Source organism: Carassius auratus, chromosome 43, assembly GCF_003368295.1.
Source record: "Carassius auratus strain Wakin chromosome 43, ASM336829v1, whole genome shotgun sequence".
Classification (NCBI taxonomy): Eukaryota; Metazoa; Chordata; class Actinopteri; order Cypriniformes; family Cyprinidae; genus Carassius; species Carassius auratus.
The window spans coordinates 11,942,882-11,964,104 of record NC_039285.1 but is presented as its reverse complement, the minus strand read 5'-3'; the positions used below and the strand labels follow the sequence as shown (position 1 = coordinate 11,964,104).

The 21,223-nt window shown below is 35.2% G+C and overlaps 1 protein-coding gene across 5 annotated transcripts in view; it reads right to left on the bottom strand.

Annotated features, from left to right (window-relative positions):
- The window catches only part of cngb1a (cyclic nucleotide gated channel subunit beta 1a), a 35,607-nt gene extending 14,664 nt beyond the window's left edge, over positions 1-20,943 (bottom strand). Inside the window, exons 1-22 of one of the 5 annotated variants that reach the window (XM_026231080.1) lie at positions 20,649-20,943; positions 18,760-18,862; positions 18,648-18,678; positions 18,517-18,556; positions 18,282-18,378; positions 17,125-17,150; positions 16,943-16,957; positions 16,442-16,541; positions 12,689-12,721; positions 11,538-11,562; positions 11,329-11,413; positions 11,107-11,243; positions 10,855-11,020; positions 9,904-9,970; positions 9,776-9,800; positions 7,420-7,699; positions 7,180-7,326; positions 6,917-6,958; positions 5,520-5,576; positions 3,977-3,991; positions 2,206-2,350; positions 38-68 (exon numbers count right to left, since the gene is read on the bottom strand). In XM_026231080.1, coding sequence (XP_026086865.1) covers positions 38-68; positions 2,206-2,350; positions 3,977-3,991; positions 5,520-5,576; positions 6,917-6,958; positions 7,180-7,326; positions 7,420-7,699; positions 9,776-9,800; positions 9,904-9,970; positions 10,855-11,020; positions 11,107-11,243; positions 11,329-11,413; positions 11,538-11,562; positions 12,689-12,721; positions 16,442-16,541; positions 16,943-16,957; positions 17,125-17,150; positions 18,282-18,378; positions 18,517-18,556; positions 18,648-18,678; positions 18,760-18,861 — 1,666 coding nt within the window. In that variant the 5' untranslated portion in view covers position 18,862; positions 20,649-20,943. The remainder of the gene's footprint in view (positions 1-37; positions 69-2,205; positions 2,351-3,976; positions 3,992-5,519; positions 5,577-6,916; positions 6,959-7,179; positions 7,327-7,419; positions 7,700-9,775; positions 9,801-9,903; positions 9,971-10,854; positions 11,021-11,106; positions 11,244-11,328; positions 11,414-11,537; positions 11,563-12,688; positions 12,722-16,441; positions 16,542-16,942; positions 16,958-17,124; positions 17,151-18,281; positions 18,379-18,516; positions 18,557-18,647; positions 18,679-18,759; positions 18,863-20,648) is intronic. The other 4 variants (XM_026231081.1, XM_026231082.1, XM_026231083.1 and 1 more) reach the window with 4 other exon arrangements.
- Between the last annotated feature and the right edge of the window lie 280 nt (positions 20,944-21,223).

The following is a 21,223-nucleotide window of genomic DNA, read 5'->3' as shown; positions in this document are numbered from 1 at the left end:
TGTGCATGTATGTGTGTGTGTTCATGTTCTCACTGACCTCCACATCCTTCTTCTGGAGGTTCCTCTTCCTGTAACAACAGAATCATATGGCATACATAAGACAACAAAGACAAATATGGCTTAACTTTAACTTTAACTTAAAAAAAAAAAAAAAAAAAAAAAAATATATATATATATATATATATATATATATATATATATATATATATAGTATATAGCTGCCATTCAGAAAAATCCCAACATAACACAATAATATTTTTTTTACAGTTTTTTTTTAAATTATTTTTGTTCACCAGGGTTAGATTTAATTGATCAAAATAATAATAAAAAAAAAAAATACAGAAAAGATTTATGATTGTACAAATCATTATTTCTATTTCACTTAAAAGCAAAATCTCTTTTAAAAGAATCCTCTGCTTGCTAAAATTACCATTAAGAAGGCTTATTGCATTCTTTCGTCTCGTTCATTAATTAATTAATTAATTCATTCATTCATTCATTCCATTAATTCAGTGGTTTCTAACGAAACAAATGAGCACATTACAAAGATTTTTCCTTTATGCAGCCGCTTTTTAGGGGTTCAAGTGTGTTGCTCAAGATGGACAAAATGCATGCCTTGGATTCGATTGTGCCCTGGGGGTCTGTAAGAGTTTGGAAAGAAATCAGCCGCTAGGTGTTGCTAATGAGTTTTACGCTTCTCTAATCACATGGTGTTTCACATATCAACTCATACTGAGCAACTGTGCCTCAAGAACCATCAATCAAATCATTCATTAAATATTCTCAATTATATATATAAAAATCCCTACTTTTGTGAACTAGTCCAAGGTTTTCTGCTTACCCTAGCACAATTCTCTAGATCAGGGTTTCAACCTGATCTAGAGCCCTGCAGAGTTTTGTTCCAACCTTGCCCCAACACACATACCAGGTAGTTATCAAATAAGCCTGAAGGACTTGATTATTTGGACCAGGTGTATTTAGGGTGGCCATTCGTGCCATTTTCGCAGGACACGTCCTGGCCAGGATTTCTATATTGCCTAAAATATCCACATTTTGGCTTTGTTTGAGCTGCACAGACCAATGGCTTCTTGTGCTTTTGAATCACTCTCACATTTCTTTGATGTCATACTTCAATCAGTCGGCTCAATGCTGCTTTCCAGTCCGACACTAGAATGTACACGTATTTGCATCGCTTTGACCTTCTCTGTAGATCCCACCTTCTCACGCACCACGATTGGTCGATTTACGTACAAAGTCTGCAGGTTATTGGTCAAATGATCATTACTGTCATGTTAACAGAAAACCAAAGCCAAAACCTGGATATTTTAGGCAATATAGAAATCCTGGCCAGGACGTGTCCTGCGAAAATGGCACGAGTGGCCACCCTAGGTGTATTTAGTTTAATTAGGGTAAAATCTAAACTCTGCAGGGCTCCGGTCCTCCAGGAATTGAGTTTGACACCACTGCTCTAGATAAATAATTATATATATATTTTTAAAAAAGTTAATTTTTATTCTTTGTGTAGCTATACCGGGTCATTACGAAAAGGGGTGTGATTAAATACACCCAAAAGCTTATATATCCTTAATCATAATGCAAAACATCATGATACTAGGTGAGCACATGTGACGGATGATTCTAAACAAGCATGCAAAGTTTCGGAGATCGAACCACAGCTGGTGCCAAAACAATTAAAAAAGCTTAAAAAAAACAATATCTCTATGGTAAATGACAAGAAAATTGAAAAAAAAAAATATCCTTTGCATTTGGACAGCTATAACAGGGTCATTTAAAAATATTGTCTTGAACTAGTGTGCCCCAGTGGTACCCCAGGACAAGAATGAAGAAACAGTACTATAGTTCTATGGTAAACTCTTTTAAATTTCAATTATAACCATTAAATTGAAGCAGAGGTTCACTCATTGAAATTCACCTCAAATCCTAAATGTGCGCTTTATGCATGTTTTGTGTACTTGACATTAATTGCATTGCATAAGTCACTATACAATATAAATCACATAATGTTTCCAATGATAAAACATGCGGCTTATATTCTGGAAAATATGGTAATAATGTTTTGGCTGTTTTTGATGAATTACAAGTTGTCTTGGTGAAAATAAATCAATTCCGTTAAAAAAACAAACATTATAATATCTTCCCAAACTTCTGAATAGAACTGTGCTAAAATGTTTTAAGCAATGCTACCTGGTCAGCATCAGGAGGTAAAGATGTGGCTCGCTGAGGCTGAGTGGTCACGGGCGGCGAGACCGGATCTGCTTGTAGTGCCTGATCTGAAACCTCAGACTCACCATGTGGTGAGGGCTCCGCCGGGCAGACGTCCATCAGGCTCCTGTAAAGGGGTTTGAGCAGAAGTCTAGTCATGGCTGCACAACCAGTCAATCAGAGGCTGGTAAGCCACCTACCAGATCTGTAGGCGTTGACCAGAAAAAGAAGCTGACAAGAATACATTACTGGATTAAGCAAATCAACCATTCTGAAAGACATTCATATTTGTACTCCCCTGAACGGATGTTTCTAAACCCAGCTTCAGTGAAAATGAATTTATTTATTATGTTTTTTTGTCTTTCATCAAGAGATTACAGTAACGGGAATAGTTTATCCAAAAATGAAAATATGCCGAAAATCTTCCAAGATGTAGATGTTGTTTGTTTTCTTCATCAGATCAGATTTGGAGAAACTGAGCATTATATTCCTTGCTCACCATTGGATCCTCTGCAGTGAATGGCTGCCATAAGAGTGCTAAAAACATCACAATAATCCACAAGTAATCCACTCGATTTATGATGCCTTAATGTCTTATGATCCCTTAATAATGCCTTAATGATGGATTTGTTTCTTACAAACACGTAGCTTTTCACTTCACAAGACATTAACTGATGGACTGGAGTGATGTGGATTACTTGTGGATTATTGTGATGTTTTTAACAGCTGTTTGGACTCTCATTCTGACGGCACCCATTCACTGCAGAGGATCCATTGGAAAGTGATACATTTCTCAGATAAAGAAACAAACTCATCTAGATCTCAGATAACCTGAGGGTGAGTAAATGTTCAGCAGATTTTTATTTTTTCTTGTTTACCAAGTTTATACCAGGTGAGGACTAAGGTAACAAGCAAATGCAACAAATTGTTTGATGGTGACAATGCTGGTCTCAACAGCACTTCAACTTCAATACTCCTTTCATCTTTTTTTACTTGTAAAGAAGGAAAGAGGAGTAATACATCCTCTGGCATGATTTGATTGTCACACAGAGTCAAGTAACTAAAAGTAGCAGTGCTGCTAACTTGCTTACCGCTGTTAGCCCAGTAGTGGTTTAGCATGAGGAAACTCTACCAGTAAATACTTTTTGTGGCATGTCTTAGATGGTGTTACAGTAGAATATGAATAGAATCCTAAATAAAAATAATATATATATTTAAAATACATTTATTTCTCACTTCATTCAAATCTATTAACACAATTACTGACATATCGCTCAAGACTTACTGATATAAAAATTACAATTCAACTTTATTTGGAGTACTACTTGTGCACAATTCACATTTCTTGATATTATACCTATAATGTGTAATCGATTATGATTGTATGATCTTTGAATGATATCGGTCTTCAAATGCAATATATTTAAAGTATACTTGCAATAGTTCCACTTTATCAGAATCAGATGTACTTCAGTATGTCTTTAGTTGGACTTCAGTACTACTTCCTCACAATTACAGTGCATTAAATACAAAATGAGTTGTTCCAATTTAGCTGACTTTAAGTATACCAGTTTAGTTAACTAAAAGTACAATTGCAGGGAACTTTTATTAAGTACATAATTATGTAAATGTAGTATAAATACATGTACTTCAATTACATTTTAGTATATGTATTTTTCACTAAGGATAAGGGGTAATGTAGGTAAAATCTATGTTTAATGTACACAAAAGAATGTAGGCCATTCTAACATACCTTTTCACATCAGCACTGTTTATAGGGGATGTCAAGTTGGTTGCAAAATGTTGAAAAAAAGTGCACATTTCAGTTTTATTCCATGAATTTCTGGCTTTCTGAATTCAGCACTGCAATATGCAGCAGCAGCGGCAGGAGCAGGTCTGAAACTGTGCTCTACTTCTACAGAAGTGCTTCGGCCTAAAAACTTTTTTGGCATGAGCTGTTCTGGTTTTCAGACAGGATGGTTCATAGTGACGTGGTAAAGCGGGATGAAGCCGAAATTAAGCATCTGACATCATGCCCAAAATAACACAATGTACTCAAAAGTGGGACACTTCTATTTTTGTAATGGCTTGTTTTTTACAGACTGAAACACTCAAACGAGGTTTGCTAAATTGCTTATTCTAATTATTATAAGTTTTTACTATCGGACAAAAGCTTCCAATTATTAAGATGTTTTTTTTTTTTTTTTAATATATTGAATATTAGTATCAGTGTTGAAATGATTTTTTTATGCATAAAATTTTTTTTGTGATCCATTATCATTCTACGGAGCCCCACACATGGCATGCAGGAAAAAATAGTAGACCAAATTGTGTGCACGATATACTAATTCATTCCCTCAATGTACTAAAACTAAAATTGTGCGCACGATTAAGCAAATCGAGGGAACGTAATAGTAATCATGTGCACATTTTAGTACATTAAGGGAACGAATTAGTAAATCGTGTGTACAATTTTATTTATTTATTTATTTTTTAATGCATGGTATGTGCGGGGCTCCGTATCATTCAAATGTTTGGAGTAAAACAGAAAACAAATTAACACTTTTATTCACCAAGGACGCAATCAATTGATCAAAAGTGTCAGTAAAGACACTGATAATGTTACAAATGTTTTCTGTTTTCACAAAAATGCTGTTCTTTTAAACTTTCTATTCAAAGAATCATGAAAATAATGCTTTATGGTTTGCACAGATATATTAAGCGTCACAACTGTTTTCAACATTGATAATAATATTAATAATACAAATAAATGTTTCTTGAGCACCAAATCAGCATATTAGAATGCTTTCTGAAGGATCGTGTGACAATAAAGAACATTTCACTGAAGAAAAACTCAGCTTTGTCTCTGAGGAATAAGTTAATAATAGATAAGTAATAGATATTTCACAATTACAGGATTAGACATAATAAACTTTTTAAAAACAATTGTATTGAGATGTTTACTGAAAATCAAGTGGAAGTTATTTAAGATATATTGTACTGTATATTAATATATATATCTGATACATAATACTGCCCAGACCTAAAGACAATATGAAACACTGCACAGTTTTTTATCTCAGGAGCACATGCTCTACTTTTATAGGAACAGTAGAGGCAGTGTGGGGACTGTGTAGATATAAACAGCAGCTATAGCATGTGTAGCTTTAATGATGTATAATGTGGCGCTGAAGGAACCTGCTATCACTGCTTGATTTATCATGTCAACTACCCATGTAGTGTAATGCCCAGGCTGCTAGATCTTTGCTGCTTAGCTCTGAAGATGAAGGCCTTACTCTGTGTTCTTACTATCCTCACTCTCCTCCCCACTCTCTTCACCGAGCGGCTGTAACCTGTATGGCGGGCCGGAGGGGACAAACAGCACTTCAGCAGCTGACACGCAGGAGAATAAAGTAACGGTACAGCAGTAAAAAGAAGCAAGCACAAGTTGTAACAGAGTTGTAACATTCACTCTGCTGTGAGGAAGCTTGCAGCACTGAAGGGTTTGAAGCAGAGTCCAAAATTAGGTTTTTGCCACACCTGCGAATGGAAAGTGTAATACTAGCCATGCATTATCCAGTGCATTTTCATTTAAATTTGATTAATTTAGTAATTCATTTTATTAAAAAAATCTGTAAATACAGAGTATATCTAAGATTTGGGATTATTAATCATACATTGTAAAAATATAAATGTTTTACAAGAATATACTATTGTTGTCTTTCTTCTGCAAATCTTTATGTGTACTTTTATGTTACCTGGAATTTCATTGTAATTATCCGCAAAATGTATCAATTTCTAAGTGAAAATGGTTTCTTCACCATTTAATGAATGAATGAATGAATTAATTAATTAATTTTAATTATTTTTACTGCAGATTAGTGACAGACACCGTGGGTCATTTGCTGCATCATATCATAATTTATTTATATTTACATCATATTTTATTTATATTTATATTGCATTATTTGGTATTACATCACATACAATTTACTTTAAGAAAAAATAAATAAATAAATGCTTACAATTAAATTAAATTAAATTAAATTAAATTATTATTTAAAAAAGAAATTCTTATATATACATTACGGTTAAAATATTTGGGGTCAGTCCTTTTTCATTTATTTATTTATTTATTTTCCTGAAAGAAACTATAACATATCTGAAATCTCTGTTTCAAATAAATGCTTTCTATTCATCGAAAAATCCTAAGAAATGATCATTGTTTCCAAAAAAATATAAGGCAGAACAACTGTTTCCAACACTGATGATAATAAATGTTTCTTGAGCATCAAATCAGCATGTTAGATTGATTCCTGAAGGATCACTGAAGACTGAAGTAATGATGCTGACAATGCAGCTATGCATTACTGGAATAACTAATATTTTTTAACTCTATTTTTGATGAACATAATGATCTTTCAAAAAACATAAAATCATACTTGCAAAACTTTTGAACAGTAGTGTGATTTTGGTTAAAATGATGAATATGCACATAAACTGTATGTAATGAAAAGTTATGTAATGAAGCATATACATTAGCGGACAAAAAGCTAATAGAAATACACAAAAAACTAACTCTTATTCTAGGCCAAAGACTATTATTATTGCTGTTTTTGTTATTTGGTGAGTGCTCATTTTGGACTCTGGCAGAAAGCACGGAGTGAGAGCAGAAGGGAGGGAAGACACTTACTCCGGATCTTCTTCATTCTCTTCCTCCTGGATATTTGGCAGTCTTTGTGAAACAAACAGTGAACAGGTCAATTTTGAACACTGTAAGTGTGTTTATGTGTGTGTGTGACAGAGAGAAAAAGGGATAGTATGAAAGATTTACAGACTTGACACAAAAAACGTTTGTAGCCACCTTGTGGTTTATCACACCCCAGATCTCAGTCTTCACAAACACAGAAGAAGGCAGGACCTCAGTTCAGAGTTTGTGGTGTGTTTGTGACTTACTGTTCCTCATTGTCCAGCTCTTCGGTTTTCGTGTCGATGATGATCTGTGTGGTGTGCTCTTCCTCCAACTGTCTGACGGCCAATTCTGCAGCCTGCCGGGCCAGATCCTCCGCCACACGAGCCGCTTCCACACGCTCCTGCTGAAGTCTACACACACACAATTGACATCATTGAGATTTTTCTAAATATTCAGATTTCAGGCCTCACATAGTCACTGGGATCCAAACCGCTGGCTCTCACCTCTCCTCCATGTTTGCTATGGCAGTCTCCTCTGCTTCCTTCTTGATGCTCTCAATGAGAGGTGTCCAGCGCTCAGTCTGGGTCTCTGCGTCCTCCTGCTCCTGCAGGGACAGCATGTGCGGCAGGATATTGGGCTGCACTTGTAGCAGAGATGAACCCTCCTGTGGCACCTGCTCCTCAGCCAGGACGTCCTGCCCTGAGCCCTGCTCCCTCTGCTGGGCTTCCCAGTCTGAGTCCACCTCCTCCAGCACCATATCACACGGGTCCTGCAGGATGCAGACTGCACCAACCACAGGGAAAAAACAAAACAAATCATGCTTCACAGGTCAAAGAGATTAGGCTGAGAATCGTATTATTCATTTATTTATAGTTATCGTTTTCTAATCAGTTTTTGTATCAATGGATCACAATTGATTTCTAAGAATCTCAAGCATGTAGATTCAAATCCAGTGGGAAAAACTGTGCATTATAGCACTGATCCTACTGGATCCCAAAATGGTTTGCCGGACTTCAAGTATGTCCATACAGCTAAGTATGGTCTGTTTAGGTTTTGGATGGTTTTTGAGGGGTTCTGGGCAATTGTCATGATCAATTGTTTTACTTAATTTATTTAATAAAAAAAAATTAATCCTAATTATGCATTTTTAATTCTGTATTATGTATCAAAAAACAACACATTTAGACCCCAACTGAAAAATGTGCACATTTTGTAATCTGTAAGAGCTGTTTAAAAATATATGCGATGCAGCATATGTCCTAAATATGTATTTTAAAAAAGAGTGAAATTATTTGAGCTGTAGTTGTACTGTAGTGCTTCTTCCACATACAATTTTCCAGGCATTTTACATCCTCTGACCACACAAGAAACAATCTGCTTTTTGAAATAATTTATTTATTATTGATTTCATACAGCAGACAAAGTAAGGTAGCTGCCTGTGTTGTGTTAGCAATAGCCTTTCACAAACATGAACATAAATAACATCAATATATATATGTAGCATAAGATTGTTCCACCTCGCAGTAGTGAAGCCGGATTGCTTTGCTAACATCCTCAGTATGGCAAATCAGCTCATGGCTTTTGTTTTTCAAAGCATTTATACTAACTCTTGCTTCTTATAGCAGGCAATAGATATTGGCAAACGCATTTAGTGGCATGGGGATTTATGGTTATTTCTTTTTTTTTTGTTTTTTTTTTTGTCTTATGCAATCAATATTACGTATAACTGTGCTCTTTGACCCTTCAAAAAAGATTTGCTTACTCAGCATTTTTTGTCTTGTTTTCCAGTACAAATATCTAAATGTTCTTGACTCAACATACATATTGAGTACAAGTTATCAAGTCTTACTCCAAAAATATTTTTACAAAATGAAGCAAGTTTATGCTTCAAACAAGAAAAACTATCTGTCAATGGGGTAAGAAAACTAAAAGTGTTTTCCTTTTGAATTACATTTATTTTTTCTTATCCCTTTGGCAGATATTTTTTCTCAATCTAATCAGAAATATTTTTTTTTGAAAACAAAGCTTATTATATTATGTTATTTTGCGTGTGTCTTTATTGAAGAAGGTTTAAGATATTTGTTCTGGAAAATAAGAAAAACGTTGAAAGCAGTCTTAAAGATGAAAGATTTTTATGTTGAAATACTTTCTCCTGTCCAGGTTTAACATTTATATAACATTCATAAGTTGATTTGCTCAAAAAGAGTGAACATTGTGGCTCCGTGATGCTTATGAAATCCAGCACGCAAGTTTGGGGCTAGACTATCTGACCATTCAAAGGCGGAAATGTTTAATGTTTAGTGACGCTCAGAGCACAAATGTAGACACAGTAAATAAGCAGTAAATGACATTGTAAACTCTGACTGGGCCACTGTGTGTTTACTGCATGTCTCTTTGAGGTAGCCTAATCATCAAAGCACTAAACAAGCATCACAATTAACAAGTCAGCATGCTAATCTGTAATATACAGTAGTTAACAGAAATCACCAAACAGTATTACATGGGAAAGCACTTTAAACTGCAGCAAATGTTCAAAGCTGATGTACAGTAGCTGTTTGGAACTAGAGGATTTATGTGTATGTGTGTGTCTGTCTGAACGTCTCTTGCTGTCTCTCTGTGGAGGTAATGACTCTCCCAGTCGTCTTCTACTTATGTTTAAGGGGCTTTAATGGCCTTCTCCCCTGAAACAGAAGGAGAAGATGAGCTGAGTTAACACCTCCACCTACAAATAAGCAGTGAGAGAATAGCAGTGCCTCTGATATATTCAAATATATAATCTTGTGGGACAAATCACTCTGTCCTACAAATCTGTCTGCACTCATTATATTTATGCGTGTGAAGACGTGTAAAAAAACTTACCGTTTTGAACGATGTCAGAGCTGCCCTGCAAATAAACACAGAGGAAATAGGTAAATGGAAGACTAGCAGTGTCTTTCTTTTTGCACACATTACACTACTTTAAAGGGGACTGTGTGCTTACAGCTTACCTCTTTTGGTTTCACTACTGGTTGTGGTATGATGCGTCCGAACCCCTGTACAAACCAGCCAACCATACTTGAAAGCAAAAGAAATATAGTGCATGTCATCAGACAAAATTATATGTAAAAACATTTTGCATTCATCAAAAAAATTAAGCACTTCAAATATATGTTATGTACATAAAAAATACAAAACCAAACAAAAAAAAGAAAAAAGAAAAAAAAGAAATGAAAAAACTAAACAAAAACAAAAAAACCCCACAAAAAACTAACAAAAGCTAACAAGCAAAACAAACCAAAATGAAAGCAAAAACAAAACAAAACACCCCCTAAACAAAAACACAAAACAAAAAACAAGCAAAAACAAACAAAATCAAAACAAACAACAATGAAAACAAAAACAAACATGAAAACGCAAAACACACACAAATCAAATAAACAAAACACAAATAAAAGCAATATAAAAAATTTAAAACAATACAAAATGAACACAAAATGACAAAAAACATTAAACAAATAATACAAATCCCCAACAAAATTAAACAAAAATAAAACACAAGGCAAAGACAAAACAAAAAACAAAACAATACCAACACAGAAAAACAAAAAACAATACAAACGAAGAACAAAAACCCAAAACCAAAAATAAACAAAACAAAAATGAAAATAATACACAAAACTGGAACAAACAAAAACAGAAAAAGCAAAACAAAGTGTAAACAAAAACAAAACCCAAAACAAAAGCACAACACTAAACAAACACTAAAAACACACAAAACATCTAAAACAAAAACAATACAAATGCAAAACATAAACAAATAACCCAAAAACAAACACAACAATAAACAAACAAATAAAAAACAAAACACAACAAATAACAATGTACATTTAACCAAGGTGTCAACGCTTGGTTGGTTAACATAGCTATAGACATTATAAGCGAATCAGATGGACACTTACTTTGTGCCTTTGGAATCCTCAGCTACTTTAGGTTGCTCCGGAGCTGCAGGTGCAGATGCAGGTGCGGGTGGGGCAACAGGTGGAGCTGCTGGTGCTGGCGCAGGTGCAGGTGCAGGCGCAGGTGCTGGTGGAGGTGCAGGAGCAGGTGTTGGTGCAGGTGCAGGTGCTAAATAGAAAAAAAGAAGTCACATGCAGACCCCTCAGTTGCCAAGGAAACCCAGCTGTCCATTCATTATTTTTTTTAAATGTTACCTGGCTCTTGTTTGCAGGGAGTCACAGGAGCAGAAGCAGCCTTTTGGGCAGGTGCCTCTGTAGCAGCGGGAGGACGAAGATGGACAGGAGAATGTGGAACTACCTTCTCAAAACCATGCTTAATCCATTCTATTACTCTGAAAGAGACAGAGACGGACAGATTAAAAGAGTTCAGCCAGAATGAGATTTCAGATTAGCGTCTGGCAGCTGATTAAGATATACCTGGGAGAGAAGGGCACATTAGCAGCGTCTGGGTCCTCATCAGACACAACCTCCACCACAGGAATATGAGGCAGCGGCTCAGCATCTGGTGAGAGCGAGAATCCTGTCACATGAGTTGTGTCTTCTCTCATCAGCTCTTCGTAATGCTAATTCTTAAAGCAAAAGTTTATACTGTTCTATATGAAGTGGCTACTAATTGTTGGACTCACCACGAACGTCTTTGACATCTTGCACCTGTAAAGAGACAAGAATCACAAAGATCTCTTACTGTACGGATCCCTGATTGAATATTGGTGTGAAAATTAAATGGCCAGCTGCTCTCGATTGGCTTGCATTTCAGATTTTATCTGTCTATGTTATTTCAATTGTCATTCATTTATAAAAATGCTTGCGAGAAGGTTTTTAAGTATATATTGGTGTTTCTTTAACCTCAGGAGCATGTAAACTCAGACACTGTGGAACATAGATGGTCACACTTTATTTTAAGGTCCAATTTTGCTATTAACAAACCATTAACTACAACTTTTGCCTCAATATACTCCTAATTTGTTGCTAATTAAAAGTTAGTAAGGTAATTATTAAGTTTAGGTATTGGGTAGGATTAGGGATGTAGAATATGTGCTGAGATGAGTAAAACAAAATATTCATAAAAAGCATTTGAAAAAAAAAAAAAAATACAAGAAAGCAATGAATAAAGTTTTATGTGATCTTCATTTAACAAAACATTAGTTGTAATAAAGTTTAAGGTTGAAGAAACACCACGTATATAAGCAAGCTTGCCCATTTTAAGCTGCTAGTCATGCAAGCATCTGATGTTTTTGATGCAGCAGGGTTTTACCATAGTTATACGAAGGCAAAGAAGCTCAAATTATGAGTATTTCTTGATAAGAGGGATTATTTTTGAAGACTCATTACTGGGCAAATCAGTCCTCAAAAGCTCAGTCCTGCAGCAATCAGCTTGTGTTTACAACAGTAATTTGTTGTAATACTGTATACTGTGATGATAACAGAGCTGTAACGAATGTAGCAGAACTAATTCATATTCAGCATTTTGGACTGGTTGTTATAAATGGTTCTTGCTTACATGTATTGAAAATGTGCTGATTACTGTGAGCAGACAGAAACGCAGGCAAGGAGCAAAGGAAGGTTAGTTGGTGCCCTATCAGCTCTCATTTTGACGGGACCCACTCTTGTGGTGGAGTTTGTAGACCAGATTACTGGAATCAATATCTCTGTATATCACCTGATTGTTGACATATGACATTTAATCCCTTTAAAGTTAACTTGTGGGACGACAGAGGAGGGAACAGCGAGCATGATCCTGACATGCTGGAGCTTGCTCTAAAAACACTGTACTTACTGGAGGATCCACTTTAACCACTGGAACTGCAGGCTAAATGGAAATGCTATGAAACTCTCACAGAAACTCACAGAAAACCTAAAGACAACTTTGAGACTGATGTCTGTGGCCCAGTGCTGTTAACTCTAAAAACTCTAGCTAAAACTCCATTAACATCAAAATACAATCTAAAGAAAATAAAGAAATAAACCAATAAATAAAATATATGTTAAATATCTTTGTAAAGTCTAATGTAGAGTTTAATTTAATAACAATAACTTTTTTTTATTTTTTTTGGTAAAGGTAAATCTTGTGTTCATAATAATTCACATTATATATATATATATATATATATATATATATATATATATATATATATATATACAGTCTTGTTCAAAATAATAGCAGTACAATGTGACTAACCAGAATAATCAAGGTTTTTAGTATATTTTTTATTGCTACGTGGCAAACAAGTTACCAGTAGGTTCAGTAGATTGTCAGAAAACAAATGAGACCCAGCATTCATGATATGCACGCTCTTAAGGCTGTGCAATTGGGCAATTAGTTGAATTAGTTGAAAGGTGTGTGTTCAAAAAAATAGCAGTGTGGCATTCAATCACTGAGGTCATCAATTTTGTGAAGAAACAGGTGTGAATCAGGTGGCCCCTATTTAAGGATGAAGCCAACACTTGTTGAACATGCATTTGAAAGCTGAGGAAAATGGGTCGTTCAAGACATTGTTCAGAAGAACAGCGTACTTTGATTAAAAAGTTGATTAGAGAGGGGAAAACCTCTAAAGAGGTGCAAAAAATGATAGGCTGTTCAGCTAAAATGATCTCCAATGCCTTAAATTGGAGAGCAAAACCAGAGAGATGTGGAAGAAAACGGAAGACAACCATCAAAATGGATAGAAGAATAACCAGAATGGCAAAGGCTCAGCCAATGATCACCTCCAGGATGATCAAAGACAGTCTGGAGTTACCTGTAAGTACTGTGACAGTTAGAAGACGTCTGTGTGAAGCTAATCTATTTTCAAGAATCCCCCGCAAAGTCCCTCTGTTAAAAAAAAGGCATGTGCAGAAGAGGTTACAATTTGCCAAAGAACACATCAATTGGCCTAAAGAGAAATGGAGGAACATTTTTTGGACTGATGAGAGTAAAATTGTTCTTTTTGGGTCCAAGGGCCACAGGCAGTTTGTGAGACGACCCCCAAACTCTGAATTCAAGCCACAGTACACAGTGAAGACAGTGAAGCATGGAGGTGCAAGCATCATGATATGGGCATGTTTCTCCTACTATGGTGTTGGGCCTATTTATCGCATACCAGGGATCATGGATCAGTTTGCATATGTTAAAATACTTGAAGAGGTCATGTTGCCCTATGCTGAAGAGGACATGCCCTTGAAATGGTTGTTTCAACAAGACAATGACCCAAAACACACTAGTAAACGGGCAAAGTCTTGGTTCCAAACCAACAAAATTAATGTTATGGAGTGGCCAGCCCAATCTCCAGACCTTAATCCAATTGAGAACTTGTGGGGTGATATCAAAAATGCTGTTTCTGAAGCAAAACCAAGAAATGTGAATGAATTGTGGAATGTTGTTAAAGAATCATGGAGTGGAATAACAGCTGAGAGGTGCCACAAGTTGGTTGACTCCATGCCACACAGATGTCAAGCAGTTTTAAAAAACTGTGTTCATACAACTAAATATTAGTTTAGTGATTCACAGGATTGCTAAATCCCAGAAAAAAAAATGTTTGTACAAAATAGTTTTGAGTTTGTACAGTCAAAGGTAGACACTGCTATTTTTTTGAACACACCCCTTTCAACTAATTGCCCAATTGCACAGCCTTAAGAGCGTGCATATCATGAATGCTGGGTCTTGTTTGTTTTCTGACAATCTACTGAACCTACTGGTAACTTGTTTGCCACGTAGCAATAAAAAATATACTAAAAACCTTGATTATTCTGGTTAGTCACATTGTACTGCTATTATTTTGAACAATACTGTATATATATATATATATATATATATATATATATATATATATATATATCACCTATATACCTATATCTCACAAAAATGTTGTCATTAATATGCATTGCAAAAATAATAAGTAGTGCTGTCAATCGATTAAAAAAAATTAACTAATTAATCGCACAATTTTTTAAAATTAATCGCAATTAAAAGACTGAAACTTTTTGGATATGTAAATGTAAAATGTAAATAATTAATGTAAACTCAAGACAAAGAAACTATTTAAATTCAAAATATGATTGTTTATTGGAATTTTTGTTTAACTTGTAACACAGATTTTCTCATGTAAACAACATACCTGCAATAAACCATCAATATCCTCCAAATTAACTGTTGGCTTGAAAGCCATATTTATTACAGAAATAAAAGCACAGGCATGTAAGTACCATTTGAATTTCAAAACAATCAATGCCAATAAAAAACAAAAATGATTTCTGTTATGTTGAATTCTAAGTGGACTGCAAAAAAATTCCAAAGTATAGTCATTGCCAGTGCTTTAAGTGGGCCAGTATGCACCGGTACAGAGTACCGCCACTTCCAAATATAGCTCTTGAGCGTACCGCCACCTCTCCGTGCGCCCAGAACGTGCTTGTAGCGTACCGGTACGCTCATCTGGACATCTGTTTTAATAGAGGTTTTAATCTTTTACCTGCACTGCCGATTTTCAGAGCTCCCTTCACAATGCAAGCTTCCTAATTCATCCCACCCAGAGCAGAAACTACATTACCCATTCACCCTTAAGTTATACAAGTGAATAGCGCATGTGTCGCTTTCCCACTGTTAAGTGTCAACAACTCAACGTGGCCGGAGAAGGTGTGTGAAACTCGTTGTGAGTTATACTAAAGCAAAATCTTGAGTATTTATTGTCTGATAAACATTAAAAACTGTCTGCGGAGGTTGAATCGTCCTGCAGCCCCCGCTGGCTGTTCATTGGCTGCAGCATCTTTTTTCTAAGTTCTAAAACAATCCCGTAGACGGCAAGGCACAAATTTAGATATTCATTTATCTAATTAATCTATAGCCTATGCACAAAGACAATATGATCTTTTTGTCCCCTTTTTGTTTTAAAGCTTGATGAAGAGAGAGAGCGCAAGTTGCTGCAGCTGAGGAGGACAGTGATGCACGCGCACAGGAGTGATTGACAGTTCGCGGCACTGTGTACAAAAAATACTCCTCTACACAATTATTTCCTTATATTCGTTTGAGCTTATTAACGTTAGCGTTACAGAAAGGTCTGATTTACGCACTGTTACAGTCATTGTTTTTTTTTTTGTTTTTTTTAAACAATGACATTTGAGTTCATGATTTTAATGTTGCTGTTTCTTGTGGCAGACTAAATGAAGAGTAATGTTTCTTGTGGCAGATTGAAGAGTAATCCGGCAGAGTTTTATACTGAAACTTTCCGTCTAAAAGTCCTTCCTTGGTCTTATCCATATTTCTTTGCACGTTGAACACACATAGGCCACAACTAGAAATAAAAAAAAAACTGCAACCGCGTTAATTGCGTTATTTTTTTTTTAACGCGTTAAATATTTCAAATTAATCGAATGCGTTAACGCGCTAATTTTGACAGCACTAATAATAAGCTTATGTAGAAAACTGTAGCAAATCCAGTAAACTTGTAGGAGGAAATATTATAAATATTGACTTGGTAAATAACCAAATAAATAATCAGAATGCAGAAAGCTTCAGCGTCTTATAGGATTAGTGAATGTGTGCAGTGTGTGTCCATACCTCAGTGACCTCCTCTGGCTCTGTGTGACCCTTATATTTCTCATCTGGCTGTGGAACCACTTTTCCCAGTCCCTGCACGATCCAGCCTATCATTCCAGCCCTGATGGAAGAAGAAATACAGTAAAGTCCATCAGCTGCTCTGGGCATTAATGAGGATGTGAATGCATTCAAATAAGCTGTAAGCTGCTTCGCCATAAGCTAACTCTAGATGGCAGCAGGGGAGTGTAAAAACAATCAGGTTGGCACAGCAGCACCAAGGAGGCAGTGACCAATGCTATAAAAAAAGGAAACAAAAAAAAAAAAAAAACAAGGATTTCTGTGGTGTTCTGTATATATATATATATATATATATATATATATATATATATATATATATATATATATATGAGCTGTAAATATGGAAATTCTCTTGTGTGTGTAGAATGCAAATAAGCTCCATGCTGGTCTGCATTAAACTTTGAATGTTTGTGCATGACCCAATATCTGCTATAAGGTACTCACTGATCTGATGTGTTACTGCGGTCCATGATACAGTGATGGAAAAATGTGCAATACTTATCAAAACATTCATTTAACAGGCACACGCACAGATGTGAAATACACAAGTATTCTCACATAATGAAGATGTGGAAAACAACATAAGCATTTAAAATAAAACTGTATCCATATGATTGAAACTATACCTGCTGCTCACTGCATTTCCCTCATGCTGTTCAATCCGTGGTAGAAAAAAGAAAGAAAAGAAAAACCATTATTAAATTGCTTGAAATTAATTCAAAATACTTGAAATTAAAATTTAAAACTAGAAAAAAAAGAAAAAAAGAAGAAATTTAGGGTGCGTTCCTTTGTTGGCTGTAAAAATATACTGATTAAATCAAGAAATGAAAGACCCTTGAGTTAAGTTCATTTATCTTCAGCCATGTCTAAAAATAGTATGCATTGCTTTATCTCAAAGTTATGTTGACTGAAGAAGGTGTCTCTTAATAATGACAAAGGACTGTATGAGTGTCATGGTACGGTCACCGTGATTTTGCCAAGTAAGACATGATCCTGGATAAACATTATTATTAAAAATATAGATTTAACCCAATCCCTACCCATAAACCTAACCCTACCCATAATTTATTCCTAAAATCAGTTGGAAATGATAGCTGATTAACAAGAGTGTAGGAGCACATAACCCTGATTGTAAGCCTAAAACAGATGTTTTCTGAAAAGTTATATCTGAATTCTGATTGGTTGATTGGAATGTTGTTCCAGGATCAACAAGGATGATAATCAAGGAACATGTACAAAAAAAAAAGGAACAAAAAAAATTATATCCACAATAAAACAACAAAAACAGCAACATTTTAAGACATAATAACCTGTAAAATATGTACTTTGCACACTGGCGATCTAAAAAAACCATTTTCCTTGCAAATATAATTAAGTAAGATCGCAAGTGTTGTGTTTCAATAGTAATTAAGTACAGCACATTATCTATAAACTGTAAATCAAACTAGGTTATGAAGTACTTGAATTACTCAAGAAACATATTGATTAACCTTAAATGAGGTTGTTCATTCATTTTAAAACCATCACTGATTTTGTGTCAACAAAAACATAGCTCAGATTAATGTATAAAATATATAAGAAATAACAAAATATTAATAATAATTAGATTACATTAAGAATTAAAGATGGTCAGACTATTTAGTTTTAATTAAACTAAAAAATATATCCTTTTAATAAGTATTTCTTTATGCATAACGATTTCAACAAATAGGCTTTTTTTTTTTATTTTTTTTTTTTTCAGTTTTATTTCTGTGAATGTACATGACAAGAGTCATGAAAATACCTTAACTTCACTGTTGGCCAGTTTAGAGGAGTTTACTGGCTGAGGGAGAGCACTGCTGAATCCATGAGAGAGCCAACTCAAAACCCCACTCTGAGAGCTGGAGAGAGAGAGAGAGAGAGAGAGAGAGAGAGAAGGAAGGATAGAGAGCAGTAATTAGGTCTGGCAGGATTACAGCATCTAAAGAGACTGAACATATGTCCCACACACACAAACACAGACACAAACATAACATCACCTGTTTTCCTCTGAGACCTCCTCCGTTGGATTGGAAGGTTCTGTAAAATAACATCATGAAAAATGAACGAACAGTTCTCTCAGGTCTGTGTTTTTTTCTGTGATTCATTGTTGGTCATTGTGCACAATTACCTTGTTTTACTTGCTCTTTTTTCGTCACATCCTAAAGAACAGGACAGGGACAGTGAAGGGATGCTTAAACTGGCAAAGGTGACTCAGTGTACACACATGAACTCAAACTCACACTCGCTGGTGCTGCAGTGGAAGCATTGGTCTGGTCCTCCTCTCCCAGTTTCCCAGGAGACGCTGGAGGCTGGGGAACAACCTTTATCACCCAGCTAAACATGCTGTCAAATACAGATTAACACAGCAGGTGTCAAAATCAAATAAGGATGTTTAAGATATCGAAAAAGAACCGTCCAAAAAAAGCAGTGTTGGGCGTACAAAAGCCTCAATATACTTTTTCAAGTAGCACGACCACAATTGTATTCAAAACAGAGATTCGAGTCTCTGTACTATGAAGCTATACTGCCATCGCATGCTGCTTGCAAAGTGATTATCCTCTGAATTTTTTACTTCTATGTATTAAATAGACTGTCAATCATTTTGCACGTTCGAGTTTGCTCATATGTCTTTGAGGGGATATGTTTTAGAGAAAAGTTATATGATTAACACAAATAAGTTGAAATTGCTTGGACCCTCTTGGTCACAAGGGCTTTGCGCCAGTGGGATCATGGCTGTTTGTGTGGGATTGTGTGACTGTTAATCACTTGTAAATGCATCTGACCCTAATCTCTCCTAGCTTGAACACCTGTGGAAACAGTCAAGGCCAGCTGTACCTGTCTGCCCACACTGCTCCACTTTTAAAGAAAGATGGACGCATGGAGAGCACTTTGCTTTGCGGTGGTCTTACTGGTGGGCTCTGTTAACTCAATTTGCTCACTCTAAACTCTATATTCCAGGTCAGACACTGCCCTGTACAACATCAGACATGTGATCTGCTTTGAATGCATTCAAACCAAGGCTATACACTCCCACAACTGCAGATTTTCAATCCTCATTCACTTAAAACTCCTCCAATCCGGTTTGTTCCAATGATCAGTTTTAGCAGCAATCCGTGTTTAGCCCAACCAATAGAAACACAACTTCACAAATACACCGAGCCAAACAGATAAGAACAGTTGCATGATTATGATTGAAATGCAGGATGCAGAAGGGTCTCTGAGCAGATGGGTGAAGACACTGAGCCATGGAGGAGATTGCTGTCAGGAGGTTCATATGGGTTGACATTTGAGGATAGGTGAGGAAATAAGCTGTGACCCACTTCAACTCAAGGATTCTCAAAAAATAAAACTGAATTACATTTCTGGATATTTTTTGCATGGAAATTCAGTTGAACCAAATTCTGGTAAATATTAGGCTAAAAATATAAAATGTAAAATATTAATATTAATATTTAGTTAAATATTGTTATATTAAAATGATTAAACATCATCATAAAATTTATTTTATTTTATTTCTATTAAATTACAATAACATTTTACAATAAAGGTTCAATTTTTTTATTAGTTACTTGTTAACGTGAACTAACAAGTACTTATTAAAATACTTCTAAAGCTTTTAATTGCAAGTAATTTACATTTAAACTTTTTTCTAATATAATATTAAAACCAAAAGTTGTTGTTTATATGTCTGAACTTACAATGAACTAACATTAACAAAGATTAATAAATATTGTAAAAGAAAAAAAGTCTACTGCATTGAATACTGCATTGCTCATTGGGACTTCATTGTAAAGCATTACCAGACTACTTTGTCTTTCTTTACCTTAACTTTTTCAAAAACTGGCCTGATTGTTTTGACCCACACAAATTTAATTAAACATGAAATTTAAACTGAAATATAATTTTCTCGTAAATCATACTCCAATAATCATATATTTATAAATTAGAACAATAATTTTTTACAGTGTTTAGGAAAATCAACCATAAAATAGTAAACAATATCCCATTCTTAAAAACAAACAAACAAAAATACAGTACTTACAAAATAAAAATGTGTGCCTATCAAATTGACATTAATATGAATATTTCAGAGTCTTGCCTGTTAAATATTGACAGACTCAGTATTTACCTGCAGTGTTCAGCAGAAGATGGTCATCCCAGAGAGAGACTGAGACTGAAGGATGGCCAGGTGGGAAGTGGAGGGATTATCCATGAGAAAGCACAGCTAACGGGATTAGGCTTTCTCTGGGACAGATACAGAGGGAGGACCTGGACTTGGACGTTATTAGCATCACACAATCCTTCTTGGAGCTCAGCCTATATAGAACCAAAGAGGAATATGTCTAGGACAGAGACTGGGACAGAGAAACCCCTCAGATAGTAGCCAGTGTAGTGCAAATATAAATTGTGCTTTATAGTTTGACGTGGGCTAGTTTGGTTGTCTCATTTAAGATTTACTTCAATGCATTATTATTATTATTAACATTTTCAAACTTGAACAATGTGAGTAAACCCCTTGCATATGCAAAAACATTTCACATCAGGCAACTAAAATTTTTCTATTTTTAGCCATTGGCTAGTGAATTGTTATATTTCACTTGTTAGTGTTTAGTAGTAGGAGAACTAGAAGTCCTATTTATACAGTATATTGTTAAAAAAACATTAAATGATCAGTCATGTTTAAAGCGTTATATTTCACATAGT